General features: G+C 44.0%; 1 protein-coding gene across 9 annotated transcripts in view; it reads left to right on the top strand.

The window, feature by feature from the left end:
• RERE (arginine-glutamic acid dipeptide repeats) overlaps positions 1-22,514 on the top strand; it is a 222,667-nt gene that overhangs the window by 125,224 nt on the left and 74,929 nt on the right. For all 9 annotated transcript variants that reach the window (XM_068658416.1, XM_068658409.1, XM_068658413.1 and 6 more), the window contains 3 exons: positions 7,876-7,924; positions 11,601-11,725; positions 12,465-12,564. In XM_068658416.1, the coding sequence (XP_068514517.1) occupies positions 7,876-7,924; positions 11,601-11,725; positions 12,465-12,564 (274 nt within the window). The remainder of the gene's footprint in view (positions 1-7,875; positions 7,925-11,600; positions 11,726-12,464; positions 12,565-22,514) is intronic.

Raw genomic sequence — 22,514 nt, 5'->3', positions numbered from 1 at the left:
CCTTACCCAGCCAGCAAAATGCTCAGGGCTTTTATCCTGCTGCTGAGCAGGATGAGGACTCTGTTTAGTGTAACGATAACACAGCTGCAGCTGGCCCGAGGTCCTTGTGGGCTCGCTACAGCCGGCAGTGACTTGTTGCTGCTCTGCAGGGGGATGCTCTGCCCTGCCCCATGGGGTGTGTTGGGGCAGGGGCTGCTTCTGCTGGTGTGGGAGCACAGCCAGTACGGAACTGTCAGGCTGGTCCCTGCTGAGCACGGTGACATCTCCAGAACCGGACAGCCCTGTCGCTGCTTCACCCGCACGGTGCGTGCCACCGGGCCTCCCCTCCTGCCCTCCTCAGAGCCTGAGGAGCGGGTGAGGAACCAGGCTGCTTAATTGCGCCCACGTCAGTGCTGTGTTTGTACCTGAAGTAACGTTCCCTTTGCCATTCGTATCTAGAGAGCCTAAAAATCCAGGATGCTTGCTCAGCGTGGGTCGCTGCTGAGTTTTGGCAGTGGTTGAAGTGAAGTCGTGCCCAGTGCCCCTGAACTTGTCTGGCTGAATCACTTGGTAGTTCAGTGCTGTCTCCGTAGGCCGAGGCTGGGAAGCATTCTTATTCCTAATAAAGGAGCTGCTGGAGCGTGTATGGGAACATGCTGCTGCTGTGCAGGAGCACAGGGCTATGAGAACTCATGGCTTTGCCATCCTACTCGGTCACTTACAAGCAGAAGTGAGTGCATGGGGGGATACAGAGCAGTCTGCTTGGTGCTGGTCCTCAGTGATTGTTTGTGCACACATTAAAAAAGGATGTGAAGAAAAAATGCCCCTTGTAACTTGAAATCAGAACTTGGTCATGCTTATTTTTGAATAGTGGGCAAAACTAGAAACACCTCTGGGTTGTTACGAAACGAAACGCGATTGTCAAACCCAAGCATTGTGTTTGGCAAAGCAAATCCTGCTGGAGCGATAGGCCAAATGTGGTGTCCTTTGCTTAATCACTTGCACGTGAGAGCTTGTGGATGCAGCATTGGCTGTGTCAGCCCCCGGAGCCCCCTGCTGAACGATGCCCCTGCTGTCAGTGCTGGGCCAGTGTGGAATCGGGAGGTCCCTGCCCCCAGCACATGTATAGGGGTGTTTTTTCCTTGTACTCTGCTTGCTGCAGACCTTTGGTGTTTCTGAGATCTCAGTTCTCAAAAACCACCACCACCAAAAAACAGTAGGCAGCTTGCTTCTGCCTAAGCTACCAGTGGTGCTGGCAAGGTATTCGGTGTGCTGCAGGGACCCCTGGCCTTGCTCAGTGTGAGGGATTGCCCTGCAGCTCCTGCTCACGGTGAATTTTCAGGCTATGGGTGCCCAGAGGATTTTCTCCAGCTGGGAGCCTGGTGCTAGGAGCTGCTTGGAGCTGCAGCTCTTTCACCCCACCCTGGTCGAAGATGTAGATTTATGAGGGGAAGTGCTTATATTCTGTCCTTTGGGTGAAGAAATGCTGACCGAGTACTTGATAGCTGAATTATTTTTTTTTCTGGCTTCATTTTTGCTTCTTTCAAGGCTGTAGATCAGTAAGATGACCTCTCCCCCCCTTCCTTCCAGTTCTCTAGGCTGTGATTTGTTTTAATTAGAGCTTTGTATTTCCAGGTCAGCATGGCAGGATTAGAGCTATCTTCAAGCTTGCTTTGTGCTTTGCATTCTTCATGCTCAGCACCTTTAACCTGTGCTGTTGTTCCCTCGTGTTTCTGCCCTGCAAAGAAGTTGGAGCTTGGTGTTGCCCAGCAAGCCAAGAGACCGAGCAATAGACCTGGTCTCAATGAAGCATCATAGAAAGAAATAAAACTGTCTGATTGCTGCCTGGTCCTGCTGGCCTGCATATACACTGCCTGTGCTGAAGGAGTGATGCTGATGCAGTGTGTTGTACGATCCAGTGGCAGTTATTTGTTGTGGGAAGTGTGAAGGTATTGCCCTGCCATTTTAGAAACTGTACAAGGTAAACACTTCAAGCAACATGATTTCACGTGCAACTCATTTACATATTTACTTCTCAGCGTAAGTGTTGCTTGTAAGCCAGTAACGTTCTGGTGACTCAGAACTCTGCGTGAGATTTCAGAAATTGTGAAAACAAACCAAAATTTTAGAAATGAAACTTTAGAAATCTCATGCAGACCAGCTAAAAGAGAACCTCAGATCATGCAGGGGTTTCTACTAACTCGTTCTTTTGGCTCTGTGCTCAAAGCACAGTGTTACCCACGCAGGTGACCCCTCGATGGAGAGGATGCTGCTGTCCTTGCAGGAGTCCCTTGTCACGGTGGCTCTGCCCCAGCCACTTCCATCGCGCCTTTTCAGTAGAGAACAGTTGTGAGCAGCGGGTAGTCTCACTTCTTGAACTGAAACCCGTTGCAAAAATAACATTATCTTGAAAAAGCTTTCCCTGTCTGACTCAAACTTCTGCAAGTACTTCCTTCCTCAAACAGCAGCGTGGATGCAGACAGCCCAGTCCTGCGCTTCCTTCAGGTCTGCCTCCGCGCTCAGCTGGCAGGTTGGAGCTTGTGCCGGGGATGGAAATGTTGGGACATGTTGGTTCATTCCTGCTTTAGATTGAGCAATCTCGAGAGATGTTCCCACATGAGTTTATTTGGCTGAAATACAGGTTTAATTTTTTTTTCACTCGGAACACAAAATTGCTTCTGCGTTTTTTTATTATAACCCATTACTGTGCACTAGGGTATAAATGAAACTGAGGCTTACTAGAGGCTGAGTGCTAACAAGAATATTTTCTGAGCACTAAGATGTCTAGAAAAGAGATTTTTAAATCTTGATTAAAAAAAAAAACTACGTTAAGACACAGGTGCATGCTGGGCACATGAAGTTGTGTAAATTCAGGTGAGGTTTCTGATGGTAGGAAGTAATTGTTGGAACAAGTTAGCGAGCTGTTTAATCTGCAGGTTGAGATATTGTGTACCCGTGTACTGAGGGCGAAATCATGTGCCTAATCTTTAAGCAAGAGCTGCTCTTTGTTTAGAAGGAGGAAAGAAAAAGCCAACCGTGTTGTTCTCGGGCGCCCAACTTGCAGGTTTGTAGTTCTTTGGTTAACGTTTGAATGTCGTGAGTTTGGTTGTTCCATGTGTGTTTTCACTGCGTGGCATGAGCACGTAGCTGGCAGAGGAGCCCACCTGGGTCAGAACGAGGATCCGTGCGGCTCAGGGGCCATGCGCAGGTGCCTGGGGAAGCAGGAAGAGGGCTGGGAGATGCTGCCCACAAGCGCAACGCAGCTCTAATTTCTGCTTTGCGTCGCTGTGCTGAAATGCTAGAGTGGTTCAGCGCTGCAGAGACGCCAATGTTGGTGAGCTCTGTGTCTTTAAAGACAGAGCCTGCGTGCTGCCGAGCGAGGGAGGAGCGTGGCAAAGCGAGCTCAGTTTTGTCGTGGGGATGCACAGAATAAAATGAAACAACGTCCAGCCGAGTGAGCTCCTCGGTGGGATGCCAGGCAGCCTTCAGGCCCCACTAAGCTCTTTTATAACCAGTCGAAGTTGGCCTGCAGTAACTTCCTTCTCTCTGGTTTTGTCCCCCTAGAGATGGAGCAGAATGATCCTTGCCAGATGTTTTTAAAACTGCTTCTGAAGACTATTTTTTTAATCCGGCATATAGGAGCATTTGCTTAAAAGGATTTCTTTAAAACAAACAAAAACAAACAAAAAAGTCTTTTTCTTAAAACTTTCATAGTGACTTCAAATTTTTACTTACTCTACAGAAATCACAAATATCCAGAAATTGCTTCTTGCAATTCTCAGGTGTCACACCTGAGTTTATATAATGGGTTATCTTGCCAGTGACTTTTTGGTTACATCAGTGTAAAGTGTGTGATTGCAATCCGTAATTAATCTGTCTGCAATTGATGTCATCTCATCTGGCTCTGAATTTTAGTAACTTATTTTTGCTGAGCTTAATAACTAAACCAAAATCGCCTAAGATTCAGTATTTAGTGCTAAATATTTGTATTCCTTAAAAAACAAAACAAAGCAAAAAAACACAAACCAAAACAAAACACACAAGCCAACAAAAAAATCTGCGTATCCTACTTCTAAGCTGTTTTTCCTGCTGCAAAGAGGATAGGAAAAACTTTTTGGGAGGTCACTTGTGGCTGAGTATTTCCATATGCTGAAGCATCCCTCTGGCTTTTATGGATCACCTCATATACAGAATCAGGAACGACTACGCCAAGAGTGGTTGAAGAGGTAGCGCAGGAAGTTGTCCTACATGTGCAGCTTGGGCTGATTTTTACCTAATTGTTTTAAACAACAGTAGTATCAAGCTGTTTTCACCTTGTCTGAGCTGTGGCTGGCTGGTGGCGGGTGTTTTGGAGAGGCAGTGGCAGCACAGTGCGTGGTGGGGAGCAGTGAGTGCGTGGTGGCTGAAGCAAAGTGCAGCTGAGCCATGGACCATGGGTGGGTGAAGGCAGCTGGGGAGGTCCTGGGGAGGACTGCAGCTGGTTTGGTGTGGCTGTTGCTCAGCATCAAAACCATGTGATTACTGCATAGCTCGAGTCTTGCTGAACTTTGGTGGCTTAAAAAAAAGGGAAGCATGAAAACAGCAGTCTCTCAATTTCGGAGACAAATTTCGGGAGCTGTCCCCGAGCCTGCTGGCTTCAAGGGCTGCCCTGGAGCCACGGCAGGGCCAGCACAAAGGTAGGATGGTGTGGAGAGGCACTGCACACAGGTCTGCAAACACATCTAAACCACCTCGAAACTCGGCAGAGTTTTGCTGGGTATTTCCAGCCTGGAAACCAGCAGCCTGAGAGCATTTGGTGCTGCAGATCCTGATCCTGAGTCGTCTCAAAGCCAACCTCAAGTGTTTCATGGTAGCTCAGTCCCCTCTCCCTTGCCTGTCAGGAGCAGGGGCTGAGCCAGCTCTGGTGCAAGCAGTGCCCAGCACAGGTAGGAAGGCAGGTGACTAACGGGGCTCAGCTTGTTTCTCTCCTGGAAGCCACACGGGAGCTGGTGTTGGCAGCCTCCCCTGTCCTCCTCCTTTCCCCAACCAGTAAATGAAAGCCCTGCACTGCCCTGTGCTGCCTCCTTTTCCTTTCCCTTCCTCACCCCTGAACCACCATCTCTTGGCAGCGCTGCTTTTGGCCTCAAACCGCCAGCCTCCCCCGAGGCTTCGGATCAGGCCCAAGTGTTCCTGAGCTCAGCATCCCCCAGCTTCACCCCGCTGCTCTGCTCCGGAGGCTCCTCGCCTCCTTGATATGCAGTCGCAGGCTTCCATCTCCTCTCCGAGCAGCCCCTGTTTACTTTGCAGAGCACAACGTTGCCATGGCAGCGGGTTACTTTTCAAAGGGAACATCTTGTCATTATATTTAATCCACTGCAGCTGAAGAGGACTGAAATATTAAGTTGTTGTTGCCATGGATACTGCTTTGTTACATCCGTTCCTTTTGTGTCAGATTTCATACTCGGCGTTGGGTCCTCTTTTTTCTTCCCCGCCGAATAAACACGGGGCGCCTCTCCATTATTCTCGTAATTGCGCGCCAGCAAGATAATTTAGCTTCCAAGTCTACGGCGCGTTTTAGTTTCCACAGGGAGAATTTTCTGTCCATTTGCAAACCCATTCCCGGGGAGGTGGGAGCTGCCTGCAAAGCGCTCTGCAGGTCGTGCGCCCTCGCCGAGCCATCGGCTCCGTGCGTGGGCCAAGCGAGCTCCCCGCACAGCAGCTCAGCCCGTACCTTGGGGGGCGCCTTTGGGGTAGAAATATAATCAGGCAATGTGAAACAAGTGATAAAAAGGCACACACAACAGTTTCTCTCTTGGCACGTTATTTGCACGTGAAGAATCGCGGTCGGACAGCCGCGAGGTTTCCCAGCAAACTCCGTGCAAACGCCGCTACGAGCACGGGTCCCAGCCAAGGTTTTGCTTTTATCTTCACAGCTACTAACAGGATGCTACAGCATGTGCCGTCTTGATTCTCAGATCCTTCATTATTCATATTCAGTGTGATGCAAATGAAGGAAATGGGAGTCGGGGGATATTTAGATGTTTTTTTCCTACCTACCCAGAAAGCGGCTTTACCTTTCTGGTAAAACACCCAACCGATTCGTGCAGCCTTTGGCTCGTGCGAGGCATTGTAGCTGCATGGACATGTTTCAGGTTTGGCTTGCACTGACTAGTAGGGAGGTGCACGGCTGTAAAATGGATTCTGGGAATCGAGGAAGAGCATCAGCATTTTCCTGGCGGCTTCCCCTTTGTTCCTTACAGGGACAAATCCCGACACCCCGTAGCTGTTAAAAAAAAAAAAAAAAAAGTGCATCACAAGATTTCATTTATAGCTCAGTTGTAGGTACAAAATGGGCTTTCTGCTTGAGTCATTTCTCTGCATAACCTGAAAGCCAGAGGATGGTGTCAGCTCACCTTGCAGAAGCATCCATGGGAGGAAAGGGCTTTGACACGTTCTCCCTTTCGGGAGAGTTTGGCACGTGCAGCTGCAGCGTCGATCAGCTTCCCAGGGAGGTGGCGTTGTGTAGGCATCGGGACATGAGCCTGGCTATCACAGAACCCGTTTGGAGTCCTGTCTGACTGGCCCCACTGTCACCTTGCCTTGGCTAAAGTCCCTTCAGATCTGCTGCTGCAGTTTCCCCACCTATGAATAAAATTTCATAAAAAAAAAAAAAAAGTAAATTGCAAGATGGACTCAAGTTTGCTGTGCCAGATTAAGGATAGTTCTTAGGTTTGTGCGTACCCTCCTCCTTGCCAGGAGGGGAAAAGGGTTAAAACCCTTAAATGGAAGATGTCTGTTTAAGTACACACAACCTGGAGGCAAAGAACAATGTTGGTCTTGACCCTGAATTTCTTTCTGGTCCTAAAAACTTACTTTACAGGCATCTTGCATGGTGATGGAGGTTTTCTGACGGTAGCTGTGTTCAGTACCCCGAGTACCGGTGCTGAGGCACAGATGCTGTTGTGGACTGGTGAGGTGACTCTTGCCAAGAGCAGGGCGAGGAAAGAGATGGCAGCAAACGAGTGCCATGGCTTAAAATAGCCACTGGGCAAGGAGTATTCCAGTAAATCATTTTGCTGGTGTGCCTTGCTGCTTATATGGTAATCTATTTTAATACAGAAAAAGGGTCAAAGGGCAGGCCTTAGTGATAAAGAATTTTATTTATCCTTAGTCAAAAATCTCATAGGAAAAATACCTTCTGCCATGTCAGATAGCCTGGAAGAAATGGCATTGTTGCTGCAGGTTCTGGTAACACAAGGCTCTCTGTTCAAACGTTAATAACACAAATGGCTTTTCTTTAAAATATTTTCTTTTTCCAAATGAAAATGCCCATCACAGTGTCCATAAGGAACATGTTATCTCCCTTGTATTTTTCTGTAGCTTAGCGCTTTGCGTGTTGATTGCGTTACTTTAGATCTGGTGTTGAAAGAAGCAATTAATGGATCATCGCCCTCGTAAAAGTCAGAGGGATGCTCGCTGGAAGGCGATGCTCTGCAGAGCAGGCTTTAGAGCTGGCTGACTCAAGCACTGAGCAGTTCAGAGCTGTAAAGGACTGTAAAAGGGCTTTTAAGGGATCTCGACTGGAAGCCAGCATTATTTCTATATTGCGTGGCATCTAAGATTCAAACGGAGGGTGATGTGCATCCCTTCATCAGCTGCCTGGTGCTGTTTGTGACTTCAGATCACACTAGGGAATTACCCTTGGCTCCAACAGTGTGACTAAAACCTTCCAGATTTGTCCCATTGGTTTTTATCATTTGCAGTGTGGCCTGTAATATCCTGAGCATATATTTTTAAAATAATTTTCGCTTCTCTTCCATTGTCATTGTAAATGCAATGACAAAAAAACGCAGACCATAATCCTGAGTTTCATTAATCATACTTCGTTCTCATTACTGGTTTTTCTTTTTGTATTAGGAGGCTAAACAGTACCCAAGGTGAAATCAGAGTTGGACCCAGTCATCAGGTAAGGGATTCTGTTTGTATTTTAATAGCTAGAGGACGTGGTTCTCGGCACTTGATCTGTTCAGAGGACACATTTAAAATTGTATGTGCTCAAATACTGTGAATTTCTGAGAGTAATCATGAGTTCCCTAGAACTCCTTAGCTCAGTTAATGAGATTAATCTGTCAAATGTTGATATTTGAATGATTTTTAGTAGTGAAAGTGCTGTTGGATCGATTCTAGACTCAGATTGAAAGAATCTAACTACTGGAAGTTAAGAAGGAAAAAACCCAGCTGTTATTGGGCACATTCTGGAGTTAAAAATGAATGCATTCTCAGCTGATTTTCACCAAACAGTATGTTAATTGACTATATAAAAAACAAAACAAACAAAAAAAAACTTGTTTTGGTATTGTTTTCCAGTTGTAGTCAAAGTAGATGTTTTAATTTTCATTTTTGTGGTAAAATTGTCAAGTTGGTAGTTTGTTACCGATGGCATTTGAGGTCCCTTTCATGAATCAATGTGTTTGAACAAAATGGACTTCTCTTAGGAGTAAAAAAGCATCAGGTTTCCAAGAAAAAGATGACAAACTTGAAAGGTAGGGGAACTTAAAACCTGCAAAAGATTTTCCTGAACAGCAAATCTGTTGAGGTACACCTATATTTTTATGCACATGTTCATCTCTTAACCCAGGATATGGTGTGTGTAATTGTGCCTGTTGTTACAGCTGCCACCAATTTAGAATTCGCTTTGAATTTGATTTCCCTCTTCCATTTGTGACTGTGCTCTTTCTGGTGTCATCTCTGTGGCTCTGCATTTTCTCCTTGACCCATGCTTTCATTTGCAGCCTGTGCATGCTCTCTTCATATTTTTACGTGTTAAACAGACTTTGGGCAACGGTGGCACTTGAGCATTAGAGTTGTGTGTTTAGTCATTCATCAGTTGTCTTAAAATGAAAGCAGTGTTTGTAATTAGAGCAATTTTGACAGCTGCTAGGGGTAGACCTCTTTCTAAATGCCCTCTCATGCCCTGCCATGTTCTAACAGCACCATGATGTTGTCTCCTACTGTCAGGCAAGATGTTAGCGGGTCCTTGCCCTTTTGTCCTGCATAATTTTGACACAAAACAGCTTAAATTCCTTTTAAAATAGGAAGCATGGTAATTCTGGAGGATTATTGAAATACAGCTCTTACATCCATACTCTGTAGAAGTTGCAGTATAGTATTTGATTTGTACTTCCCAGGAAGTTTTTAATGGAATTAAAAATAAACAACAACTTTCTGACGCTGTAAAGAGAGGATAAGCTTTAATTTTCAAGATGGAAAACCCCAGTAGTATTGTTTGTTTGTCTCTGAGAAGTAAAAAGAATTGCAGGTTCTTAAAATCGGTGCCTTAATTCATTTGGGCTGTTAAAATTTGAGAAATCATACCGAATGTGTTCAGGCACTGGGAAATAGAAGATATTCCTTCTGTCCTTCATGAGCATGGGAAATAATCTGCTCTTACAGCATTAACAACTGTTCTGGTGGGTTTTTGGTGGATAGCTGGCTTGTAAGGCCAGGGCTGTCACTGGGAACAGTCTCCTCTGCCTCTGGGGCTGCCTTTGTACCATCCCACCGCTGGATTTTTTGCATCCACATGATAAATATTCATCCAGAGTCCATTTTCAGTCTTGTTAAACAACCAGTGAAAGTCAACGTTTGTGTAATTTAATCCTCGAGGATGCTTTGTATTTAGAGGAAAAAAAGTTCTTGTCAATTAAACCTGTATTATTCTTTCTATTAGTCATAATAAGAGTACTATAAGTGATACTTCCAAAACAACCTTCATTTCAAATTGTCATGTAATGTTTTGGCAGGTAGTAATCAGCTGTGCTGGAAGATATAATTGCCAGGTGCAAGTCTGGATGGAGAAAAATAGAATGAAGGAAGGTCCACAGTTACCGAACACTGCTAATTTTTGCTGGCTCACTAGTTCAGCATTTTGAAGTTGCACAGTTCTTTTATTATATGCTGAGCATCTGTGTTTCTGGCTAGTGTCACCTCCGACAGGATGTATTCTCATCCTGTTAATTAGTGTAAGGTTTAATCTTATGAGATACTGATGGTGGATTGCAGGTTTTGGCTAGGAAGGAAGGTAGGAAGTCGCATTGAAGATTTTTGCTGCGTTGTCTTGCAGTCTCATTCATTTGATGGGAGGTGTGTGAACAGCCTCTGCTACACACAGAGCTCTGTTAGCTCTGGATATGGGCATGCTTCTGCCTTCCTGAGAATGAGTTATATGCAGGAGAAGCCAGAAACACCCCAATAACAACCCTGAGGTCTGATGATTTCTGCTGCCTTCCTTTTCCTTAAATTCTGTGTTGCAGAGGGTACAGGACTGCTGTTTGTTTTGATGCAGATTTTAAACGACTGCTTGTAGCAGCAAGTAAAGATGCAAGTGGAGCTAAATGCTTTGGAGAATTGCAATTATTGAAGTTCATGTAGGGAAGAGGGTTAGTGGGTCTCTACTGAATGCTGTTCTCTAGAAACTTCTGGCTAGCAGCTAACCAGAGGTTTTTGAAGAGGAAGTTGCTCTTAGGAGGAACTCAGGTAATTCTGAGCTTGTTCCTAGGGCGCGCAAGGATGAGCATCAGTTTGTGAAAGCCCCTTGGTTGCTAGAAGGAGGTTGGTAGCATGCAGAGCTCGCACAGAAATCGATGTCCTCGTGGTGTGATGCCTGCTCATCCTTTTCCCGAAGAGAAGCTCAATGACACAGCCACTTTCCCAGGGAAGAAGTAAAATAAAGTACAGATTAAAGAGCAGAACATGAAAGACATCTGAACCTGTGACTTGTAATTACTGGTTATGTATAAACGTTGCCTCTCAAATATGTTTAGTGTTGTAAGTATAGGAGGTAATTATAGGGCTTAAAAGCTGTTTCCGAAGAGGCTCTCAGCTATCTCATCCCATTGCAGTAGATGACTAAAGATGCTAATTGGGTCTCTGGATACAGTGCAATGCTTCCTTAGAGGCAGGGTTCATTTCACTGGGCTATCTCACTTTCAGGTAATTTCTTTTTCTCTTTGGATTCTTAATAATTTAAAGAGGATTTTGTTAAAACTTAATGTCAAATGTATAATTTTTTTTTACCTGAGGTATCAAAATAAAACACATGCTAGCCATATTCTTGTTGTCTTGTATCGTTATAGCAGTATGTTTTAGCCTGGCAAGGAGGAGTTGTAACAGCATCTTTTTGACAAATGAAATCTGTCTTTCACAGTAGATTGTCGAGCAGTATTTTATTTTAGTATAGGTGAGGACTATATATATGTGGTTCAGAATGGCTTAATTCCACACTGACATTTCTGCAGGCAGGATTGCACGTGGTATAAATATAGAAGGGCTTCACTGCTGCTGGACTGGGAAGTGGTTTTAATCCCATGTGACTGGCAGACAATGAACTGCCCTTTTAGAAAGACTACTGTATAAAGTGGATAGATCTTCACGACTCAATTTCCCCATAAACTTCCAAAATGTGGATCTAATCTCTTCACTGTTTGTTCCACAAACATCTTCCATCTATGAGTTGGGATTATTCCAGAGAGTTTACAGACTTTGGTACTAATAACATTTGTGCATCCTCCTAACATTGACAACTGCAATGACTGTATGAACTCTTTTTGTTTTGTTTTGTTTTGTTTTTGCTTTTTTTCTAGGCTAAGCTTCCTGATCTGCAGCCATTTCCTTCCCCAGATGGTGACACGGTGACCCAGCATGAAGAGCTTGTGTGGATGCCGGGGGTCAATGACTGTGACTTACTCATGTACCTTCGAGCAGCGAGGTAATTACAGCCAGGATGCTCCCTGTGTCTTTAGAGTGCCCTAGCGGACATGTGGGCTGCCCTCTTGTGCAACAGTTGGCTATGGTCACTCCTTCCTAGTATTTTTTTTTTTTTTTTTTTTGGTTTAACATGGCAGTCAGCTGGGTAAATGTTCAGTCCGATACATGGATGTGCTGGTTTGATGATGCTGGGCGAGCAGAATCGCTTTTCAGTTATATACAGAGTTTTAGTATGCCTGCAAGATGAATTAGATAAAGAAATATCAGACTTTTACACTAGTGGGCCTCGTAATTCAGAATGTGAGTAAATGAATTACTTGTAGCTTGCAAGAATTCAGAGATGTTGGGAATCTGCAGTTTAAGCCAGCTTTGTAACGTAATTAAACTACATTTGCAATAACAAGTTTGCTGTCTCTGGCAAGACTGTGCCCTCGTGCCTGTAGGTTACATCTCCCATAGTCCCAATCACACTATGGTACTACCGCAGTGCAGATTTTTAATTAATGCAATCCGCTTTGCATTGGAATTATTTCATATGTTGAGATGACTTGGGTCTGTAAAAAATGGTAGCATTCATGCGGTGCCTCATTTTACTTATTTATGCAGTTTTGCAAGGCCCTGAAATTTGTGATTTAAAATGTAAATGTACTATTTCTGTATTGCATGATGATGATGATTGCATGATATTGCATCAAACAGAAGCTGAAGAATTTAAACTTTTTTCCCCTCAAACTCTAAAGGAGCATGGCAGCTTTTGCAGGCATGTGTGATGGAGGATCCACAGAAGACGGTTGTGTTGCAGCCTCCCGTGATGACACTACACTTAATGCACTCAATACAGTAAGTATAAGGAGCTGCTGTACGGATAAACTCTTTGCATTTAGTTCTTGACTGCTTTAAGCAAGAAATGCATAAAATATTTAGGAGGTAAAACTGATTTTGGGATGACACCGCTAGTAAGTCAGTAGCCTAGTCTATAACAGCTTTGTTTCAAACACCACCTAGGTTTCCAAGACCTAAACCTGCACTGTTCACTCTAAGTTCACTGAAAATTTAATGATAATCTTTGGGGTGATGCCTTTAAGATTTGAGCATGTGTGAACATTCAGTGTAGCAAGCTGCTCAGGTCAAGCCCACCAGCTGGAAGGGTTGCTCGCTCAGCTGACACCTGCCCTGGCCAAAGGTGCTTTCATTCAGTCCACCTAGCTGCTGTGTGTAGGAAAACAATCGTTATTTCATCTCAGGGCACTGAGTTTTCCTTCTATATATAGTGCTCTGTACGTGGTAATGACTGTCTGAAGTTTTTCCCACATGTAATTCAGCTTTCATTATTAGTATTTAGCTGTGTGTATGTGCAGTTCCCTTGCATAAACATAATGTGTGTAAATAAACTGTTACTGAGTGGTTATATAGATGTGTGTATGTTCAGATGTTCACACGGTTGCAGCGCAGCCACAGTAACTGTTTTGGGGAAGGTGGGGATCACTGACACCCATAGATCATGATACGTGGAATGGTGTTTTAAGGTTCAAGTTGAAACAACCTGTCTGTCATCCCGTGTTTCTCAGTAGCAGAGCGAAATCTCTTGGCTTTGTATTCCCCAGAGCCCTGTGGGCAGCTTCTGGAGAGTTGTGGTGGTAGTGACTGTAAGCTGACCTTTGCATCTTCGTTGTTTCCTTCCTCAAATATAATAAAAGGAATTAAGTGTAAATGGTCATCTGTTACTCTGAAAAAACACGTGGACAGATCTGCTGACTGTACTGACAGTTCTTGTTTTGCCTCTTTTTATGCCACCTTTTATGCACAAAACGTAACTCAGGGGCTTGAACAGTTGAGTTCAGGAGCCACGTGAAGATCATTGCAACAAGGAGCGGGTTATCTGTTTAGAGGTAGTACTGTAGGCATACTGGTCTTTGGTTTTATTAAAGTGAGAGGAATTGACCTTATCAAATTAATCACATCTATTAAATCTATTACCTTTTGTTTTTATTTCCATTTCTGTCTGATTACATGCCTTTTAAGGAGTGCATCAGTTTTTGTCTGGTTTCCTGCAGCACAGGAGTAGGATAGGATTAAGACCTAAAATATGCCCTTGTAGTATTTATACGGTAAATGGCAATAGCACTTTCATTCTGCAAAATGATTGAGATATAGTCAATACACTTGCATGTTTAACCAGCTGAAATCCAAGATGAAATTTTGTACCCAAATTAAATGCTTGTTCTCACTTCCAGATCTGCAAAGTCAAGTGTTATTTCTCAGTTAGCTTCGCAGCGCACTTCAGAACCGAGATGAATACATAAATCTTACTCCTTTGCTCCCTTTACTTAAGGCAAACCAGCGTGTTAAAGATTTTTATGCTGTTGAAGAATTGCAGCTAAGTCTGTATTGCACATCCGCTTCGGTTTCTCATCTGTTTTACATGTTATTTCCTTCCTTTCCCTTGGGATAAATGCCATCTGGTTCTGGTGTCTTACTGCTCTGGAGTATTCTAAGTTGTTCCCTGACATCCTTCTTAGAGACTCAAATCTCTGCTAAGGCCAATAATCATCAAAGAGCTTTTGGAATTGGAATTTCTTTCCTCTTGTCATCTATAATAAAAGACTACTGCAGAAAATTCATTTAACTTCACTGCTTCGCTATCGACTTTAATTAGCCCCTTTAATCCCTTGGGAGTTTATGGAGCCTGTAGTTGCACTTGTAGGCTTCTTGCATCCAAGACTTTGCTTCATCCTGATACATTTTTTCTGATCTTCTGATTCTTTTTGTATTTCTGGCACACATCTATTTTAGAAAATTGGCGCTGATTCATTTTCTGAATGGGGGAGGTTTTCACATTTGTGAAATAAAAGCACTATGCAAACTCCTAATGCCAACCCATTGAAGAAGCTGGATTGTTTTTGTGTCAAAAATACTTTTAACTGTTGTTGTCGTGGCTCCCGCCACGTATCACATCTTAACGTCTAACAGCAAGACTTAGCCCCTGGTGTTCTTACAGTCAGCTCGTGTTAACCTTGCCTTCTTCTTCCAAGTTTCTCTTGGAAATCTGGTAGTTCATGTCCTCTCTGTTCCCCTCTAGGCTACTTTCTCTCCCTGTATTGATACCGAGTAGTTCCTACTGAGCAGAGCTCCTGAATGTGGAGTGTTGGATGTTCTTGGAAGCACCATCTGGGAGGTTTGACCCGAACTCAAAAGCCCTTAAACTTCTGTAATGGTCGTTTTATTCATGTTGCAAAACTCTACTCTGTGTGCTCCAGTTGGGGATCTCAACTTCTAGAAAGCAGTGAAAATATTTGCCTCGCTTCCTTAGAATTTTTCTAGAGAAATGTTTTCTTTCGAACAACAGTTCTGTCAGACAGCGGGTTTTAAGAAAGTTACTTATTTCTGAACCTACCCTTTTTGACTAATTTAACGGTTTAGGTGGGTGATTTGTTGTCCTGACAAAAGGTGCTCTTCTTAATCTTTCTGTTCACCGTGTATTTAAAACAGATACCAGGTTTATCTGATAAATAACTTCTGAGAACATTACCCTGCCCTGAGTTGTGTTTTTGTTTAGAAATTATGGTGTGTAACCCAGAAAATTAATGGAAAAGCATTGATACGGTATGATTTCTTATTATGGAAATCCAATAAACTTCAGAGCAGCACTTCATATAAATCAGTCTTGACAAGCTCCTTTGGTAGTGTTTTATTTATGTAATAACAGATGCTGCAGCCCCCAAATGATTTATTGTTAATTACGGCAGATAGAAATGGAGATCATGGAAGGCCCAATGCAACATATATATCAGCTCCTGGAGGTGATCATTCACTTACTGCTCCAGGTACACCTCAACTCCTGCTCCTTGGTTGGGCTCTTGAGATTTTGTGCCACGTTTGGAGCTGTAGCCCTTGGGAAGGAAGTCAGGTTTTCATTTGGAGTTCGTTGTCATCCCAATGGATGTTGGCTGTCATACTGAGAGGTATGGGCAAGGACATAGTTCCTGAAAGTCCTTCACCATGATATTTTTTTTTTTTTTTTTTTTTAGAAAGGGAGCAGCTCTTGTCTTAGCTACCAGCCAGCGAACAGGTAGCTGAATTTGGCTGACTTTATTAAATTAAATGTGTACTTGTGGTTTGTTTAAATACCCACCAACCAAAGGTCTTTTTTGATGCACTAGACATTAAAATAATGGTCACGTAAAGTGGAAATATGCATATTTCTGGGTCCCTTCCAACTCAGATATTCTATGATATTTAGTAGGCTTTTGGTTTACCGGTTTCAGAAGTGAACTAGAGTGCGTGAAGTCATTTAACAGGTGAAATGGTAGGTGATGGAAACGCTTTCTTTTATAGCTACTCAGTTCCTCTTACCTTGTGAGCTGCAGAATCACATCGCTTCAAGTCAGAACCCTTCTGAAGTGTAAAAGGAAATAGAAATGTAAATTTGAGTTAGTCCCAAGCCTTGTTTTGGGTCACTGTGGACAACGTTACTGCCTTCAGAGAGCTGGTGTGGTTAGCCTGTTTTTGTAATTAATCCTCTGTAGCAATGCACTTTGCCTTCTTTAGCCCTTCTGGGCTTTGAGTGTGGATAGGCATCGCTTCTTAATAATCACAAAACCACCAAAAAGCCTCCAAAAAGACTGTATGTACAGGGTATCTGCGGAGATCCTTAGTTTGAAAATCGTGCAGGAGGGTCAGGACTTAATTAGCTATTTTTTTTTTTTTTGCCTGCTCCAAGCTAATTGAAATTTGGAAATCCTTAGAAATCATTCCCTTTCCAAGTCAGGCCAGCTTAATTAACTGTCTTATTTTGCTCACCATTCTTTACTTGCAAGCTCATTGCCCACTCTAATGACATGTTCAGTGTGGGAAGGCATCTGACACGCTGCTTTCTTCTCTTCCATAGAAGGAAAAAAAAAATCCCGAGGAATTATTTTTAAAAATGGCCAGTTGTGGTGCCAGTAAGTTTTACATGTGGATAAATTTCTTTGTAACACGTGCGTTGGTGTGTAGCCTGGCCCATCTGTAATACATACGTGGAGCAGCGGGGGGAAGAGTTCTGGTTTTCAGATGACAATAAATCCTGCACTGAAACGTGGCAGGGTCAAATTGGTGCGTGTTCAGACAAGCAGGTGAAACTGCATTTATATTCCTACATGCGTGCCCTTGTTCTCCTGTATAGCTGTAGAGGTTCCAAATCTGTCATCACGTTATGCAGCACTCCTCTTAGGAAACTCAGCACTCAGGTATTCCTTCATTGTGGGACTGAGAACTCTTTGGAGGCACGACCCTGTGTTTGGTTACGGAGAACGTCCTTCTTGTCCACTCTTCAGCGAGCAAATGGTGTCAAAACACTTAAGCAGGTTATTGTCCTGTGGCTTGCCGTGTCAGGCAACTCAGGGTAAGGTTTTCCCGTGTGATTCTGAATTGCCATAATAAAAAAAAAGTCATAGAAGTTAAAATATTCCTATAAAAGGGCCTCAGAAGCAGAAATGATGTTGGGTTTTGCTCTCAACTCTCACATCATGTGAGGCATTAAAGAACAGGTTAAAGAACATCATTAGAAGAATGTGTGAGAGTGGCTGGTGTCCCAGGGAGCTCGATGGGAAGTTTTGCAGAAGCTCCCTGAGGCAGAGCTGTGAGTAGGAAGGAGTCGCTAGGGATTTCTTCCCCTGTCCTCATCTCACCACAAGGGTAATGCCAGAACTGCACTGAAACCATGACTTCATCTTCCCTAAATCATGGCTTCATTTTCCCTAGACAAGTAGGCAAAAACTTCTGAGGCTATTAGGATGTCATACCTAGGATCTGGGTATCCAGAGGCTGGAAGGAATGACTTTTAAATGTCTTAATGCGATGAGGTGTTACAGGAATTGGAAGATCCTGCAGATCTGAACCATCAAAGGAAGCGTTTGATGCTACACCAGAAGATAATACCGCTTAAGCTAGCGTACTGCTGCACGGAAGGAAGAGGAAAAAGTCATATGCTAATACTGTACAAATCTCTCCTTACTAATAGCGTTGTTCTGACTTCTCGTAACACTGTTACACGGGAGCACGTCATTATGAGTGACAAATGTGACAGCGTAATATCAGTTTAAGGAAATTCAGCTCTAAGTAACATGTCACCCAGACAAATTACTCCCTGTTTTAACTTGCCCTTGGACAAGATTTTCTTGTTCATTAACTACAGACAGGGTTGAAAGCATTAAAAATTATTTAAATATATGTTAGCATTTCTTATTATTACTAGTTTTCCTTTTGGATGAGTCTTCATTAACAGCTACTCTCATGGTTCAAATGAGGTAGCGCAGCACTTCAGGGGCCATCGCTGTCTGCCTGGGCGTGTCGGAGAATGAAGCCACTTCGAGTCCATGAGACAGTTTTGCCACTTTGAATTTTCACTCATCCTTATCCTTGCTCTTGGGGGAAGAAAAAAAAGCAAACTACTTCTGTGCTTTATTTGTAAGATGAGTCAGGAGATCTTTCAAAAGAAACTACAGAAAGGGCTGTGAAAATGACTGTCGTGGGTACTTCCAGAAATCATTCTGGAATATATAAAATGGTCAACTTCTTGAAAGTATTTCTTTAAAATGCTCTCGCATTTAATGGTGCTACTTCTGCAGGTAACTTGCAGGGTCTTGGCCTTGTTCAGTGCTAGCAATGCAGTTGTGCTGACCCACGAAGGAGCTGCCCCAGGGAGCTCCCTCTGCTGTTCTGCATTTTGCATCCGTGCCTTGAGCTGTTCGTGGTGGCCCGGCAGCACCCTGTGTGACAAGGGGATGCAACACAAGCATCTGGCTCTTTAATCTGCATCATTAGCATCTAGATCACTCTGTAGCAATTAGAGCTATATAGAAGCTTAAAATAGATGAGAACTAGGGGTAAAAGATGGAAGTTGCTGCATTTTAATTTTTTTTTACTTTTTTCCAAAGTAGCGAGGGCTGATTTCTGTATTTTCCAAGCTGACAGATGCCACAAATCAGATATTTAAAAACCAGAGCTAGCAATAATTTTCTTCTGAAGCAGCTGTATTGATTTCTGTCACCTCCTGAACTTTTTCTGTTAGTTTCAAATTTTGTTGCAGGCCAAGCTGTTAGACAACTAGTTATAAATCACAGCTCACCAGCCAGCTCGTTGGCAAAACAAGGCTGTCAGGCAGAGGCTTTTTGTTGGATAGCTTGGGTTCTTGATTGCTTCAAGGTTTTGTTGTCCTTGGGCACCAGAGGGAGCCCAGCAAAATAGTTTCCTTGTCCAAAAGGGCAGTGTTTTTTTTTTTTTTCTCTGATCCAGATTGTTCAGTGTGTGTGCAGCAGGTGGGGAGGAGTTACAATTAAAAAAAAACAAAAAAACAGGGGGGTGGATCGATGGTATTAAGGAGCATTTGGGGCCAGCCTCTTGTTGGGCACTGGGCATGGCTGATAAAAATCAGACGTTGCCATTTCGGGGAATGAGCATTTTAAAGAAGGCTACAAGTTTGGAAATAGGCTTTGCTCTTTCACCCAGTGCAGTGTTTGCTGGGCACTTGCACAGCAGCAGAGACAAATCCCCCTGTTAGCAACTGGCCAGGGCTGCCAGGAGTGCTTGCTTCAAACTGAAGCCGCTCGCCTGCGCTCCCGAAAGCGGCCGGCTGAATTACATTTCATATTAAATTAGCTATCTGGATTAGCGTAATTACGCCACAAGAACTAGCTACTCGAGCCACGTGGCAGTAATTCTCTCTTCTCTTTTCATTTTCCTTGTCTTCTTCTCTCTCCTCTCTATTTTCTACCTTGTTAAGCAGGCTGCAGTTTTACAGAGCCGCTGTCTATCTCCACCGTTGTCGGCTTCAGTGAGAGGAGCAAATCCCTTGCTAATAATCACTGTTCTGAGGCCTGCGTAGATTACAATAAATAGAGCTTAAATGGGGGCGTTATGTAAACCTTTTCTGTGTGGTACCAGGCAAATTCCAGCCTCTTTTCCAATTCACTGCAGCATCCCGCTTGACAGCAGTGAAAAATGTCTTCTGACTCCGCTGTATTACTCGAGGCTTCAAATGCTCTCACGGTACCGGTGGTATTTACCTCGTGTTGGGCAGGGCAGGCTCCGTATCTCTGCGCCCTGACGAGTGACACGATGTGTTTGTGACTGGCGATGGTTCAGGGGAAGAGCCAGCACTTGACCTGGAGGGCTCCCAGTGCTGTCCTACGGACGCCGGACACGTCCACGTCCCCACGACAGCACAGCCTGGCTGAAAATCCCTTCTGCTTTTATTGGCTTTTCTGGGTAGGTTTCAAAGCAGTTGAGCAATGCTCTATTACAGTGCGGTTGCAATTTTTCCTTGGAGAAAAGGGCTCTGGAATCTAGCAGCGTTCTTAATGAACTGCAATTATTTAATATTGTAGCATGAATGCAGCCTCACTCGGCCGGGCTTTTCAGCGGGGATCGTAATGACTGTAATTGCGAAAGGATACCTCGCCGAAGGAGAAGCTGCCAGATGCAATGCCGTTCTGATCGAAAAAGGTCACAGTAAAAGGGACATTTAAATTAAGTTATAAATTACAGTTGAAGAACAATATTTTGATGAGCGAGACCAGGGATGTCAGAGCTGCAAGATGTAATTCATGGGTTCATTACTGAGCAGAGGTGCCTGACAGCTGAGCCATGCCAAAAGGAGAATTTATTTGCAACATCACGCAGACAGAAAATGGCAGCTCGGCTGAGAAGCTGTGGTGGAAACTTGAAACCTTGTGGTAATGTGCAGACTTTATGCTAATAAGGCTTTCCTGTGATCTAGAGTTGTTTAATGACTGTTGTAATATAAATGAGCTTTTTGGATACGTGCATATTGAGAATTTTTCTTTAATCTGAAATCCGGCCCAGCGATGCAGAAGTTGCTTTATTTTCCGATTCCAAGTTTGCAAACAACTGCAACAAACGTACGTACACGTTATGTCACAGCAGTTCAAAATGGAGATGCCAGAGTTAATGCTAAAAACAATAATTCTCTAGGTGACAGGACGGTAATCTAGTGTTCATAGCAATACCTTGAAAAGTTCAACCAGAAGTTAATTAAACCGTAGGCAGTCATCATTAGCTATTATTTATACGTTCAAGTTGCTTGCCAATAAAGTGCTTATATATATTAAATGACCAAGAGCAATAAGCAGAGAAAGATCCATCAGCCAGATTGAAAGAAGCAGATTGAACTCGGGCACTTACACACAAATACATTTTTCCTTTTGCTGCATTATCCTGCTTCTGGCACTTAAAAGCATTTTGTCCCTTGATCAAAGTCACGTTTTTCTTGAGACTCCAGACCCGGACAAGTTCTCTTGTTTTCGCTTCTGTTTGTTTTCTTTTACGTGACTTTTTCTTTCTGTCTGTGCTCATGGGTTTTGTGGTTTGAATGCAACTGCTTGGTCAGAAGCTGCTGCTCCTGTTATCTGGTGGTTTGGGGCAGTTCTGGCAGCCTGGAAACGTGGAAATTTTCCGGTAACCAGCGGAGTTGCCTGTTAGCCCAGTCCTTTCTTTCTCTGCCTGATTATCTGCAGGCTGAGAGGTTTGGGCAATAGGGCAGCCAGGATAAAAAAAAACAACACTTGTTGTTCCTTGAGGCAAAATACAGGTTTCCTCCACCTTACAAAGGGGCTTTGGCACGGCTGCGTGTTTTGGGAGGGAGAAGGAACAGAAGCTCTATTCTCTTCGACGCTGTCAAATTTCCGAAGTGAAAAATCTTTTAGGTGGTAGCACACACAGAAAAAAGCATTTGCAAGGTGAGCTGGCAAAACAAACAGTCCTTTTTACTTGAAGATGGATGCGTTCCCAGTTCTGGAGTGCAAACAAGGAGAAAAACCTCTGTGTGCCCAGTAGAAAAGACATCTTATTTTCCTGCCTTTAAGTAGGTATTGCATACCAGAGGAGGCTTAAAAAAACAAGTTACGAAAGCTGTTTAAAGGCAGTCGGGTTGTTTGAGTGTTGGCACTGAGCACTGGCACTGCAAGACTGCCTTTCGGCTCTTATCGTGTGGCTTGTGGAGGTGGGCTGAGAGCACTGCTCCTCCTGCGTGGAGCTGCGGTCCCGGGAGCTGGCACTGACGTGGGCAGCGAGGCTGGTTTGTGAGCTGGTTTGTGAGCTGGTTTGGAAGCTGATGCTCTGCTCTACGTCAGGAAATTTCACCTGTGGCGAGGCGTTTGGAAGCTGGGCTTGCTATGAAGTCATCTCGGGTGATGCATGGCGCTGACTTAGAGCAGTGTGAGGTGCTGTGATGGCCCTGGCGTGGTAACGCGTCCTTCGCAGCAGCCTGCAGAGATGCGAATTGGGACAGGGGATGGGGAAGAGATGACTTTTTGGAAGCTGGTTGCTCTGTGAAGGTCCGGATAGTCGTGGTTACTGCACACTGTGTTTGTAACTCTCTTGTACATGCCACGTCGAAAGCTGACATGAATAGAAAATGATTCTGGCTTAGTTTTCTCTCTTGTTCCCATCATATTAGCCAAGCACTTGTTTTATTGCAGTAACACCCTGTACGCGATTGTTACTTCAGCTGGTGGTAAGGGAAAAAATGTTCAGGCAGGCAATTAAGGGAACGCTGCTGATTGTTCTAAATCCCCATCCCAGGCTCTGATCAGAGGTCTTTGTTCAGCAGTGACCTTTTCTTCCTAGAAGTCCTTAACTTTCTTTAAAAGTCCCTCGAGCACAAACAAATCCTGAATGCCCCAGTGACTTGGGGCAAGAGGTAGAAGAGCACCTTCAGCACTTCAAGGCCTGCTCCTACTGTTCCTGGAAGGTTTGAGCCAATTTGTGCCAAGTATTACCTGGAACGTGCT

Source organism: Anas acuta, chromosome 22 (assembly GCF_963932015.1).
Source record: "Anas acuta chromosome 22, bAnaAcu1.1, whole genome shotgun sequence".
In the NCBI taxonomy this organism is placed as follows: domain Eukaryota; kingdom Metazoa; phylum Chordata; class Aves; order Anseriformes; family Anatidae; genus Anas; species Anas acuta.
The sequence above is the reverse complement of the archived record's forward strand: the minus strand, read 5'-3'. Positions and strand labels throughout refer to the sequence as shown.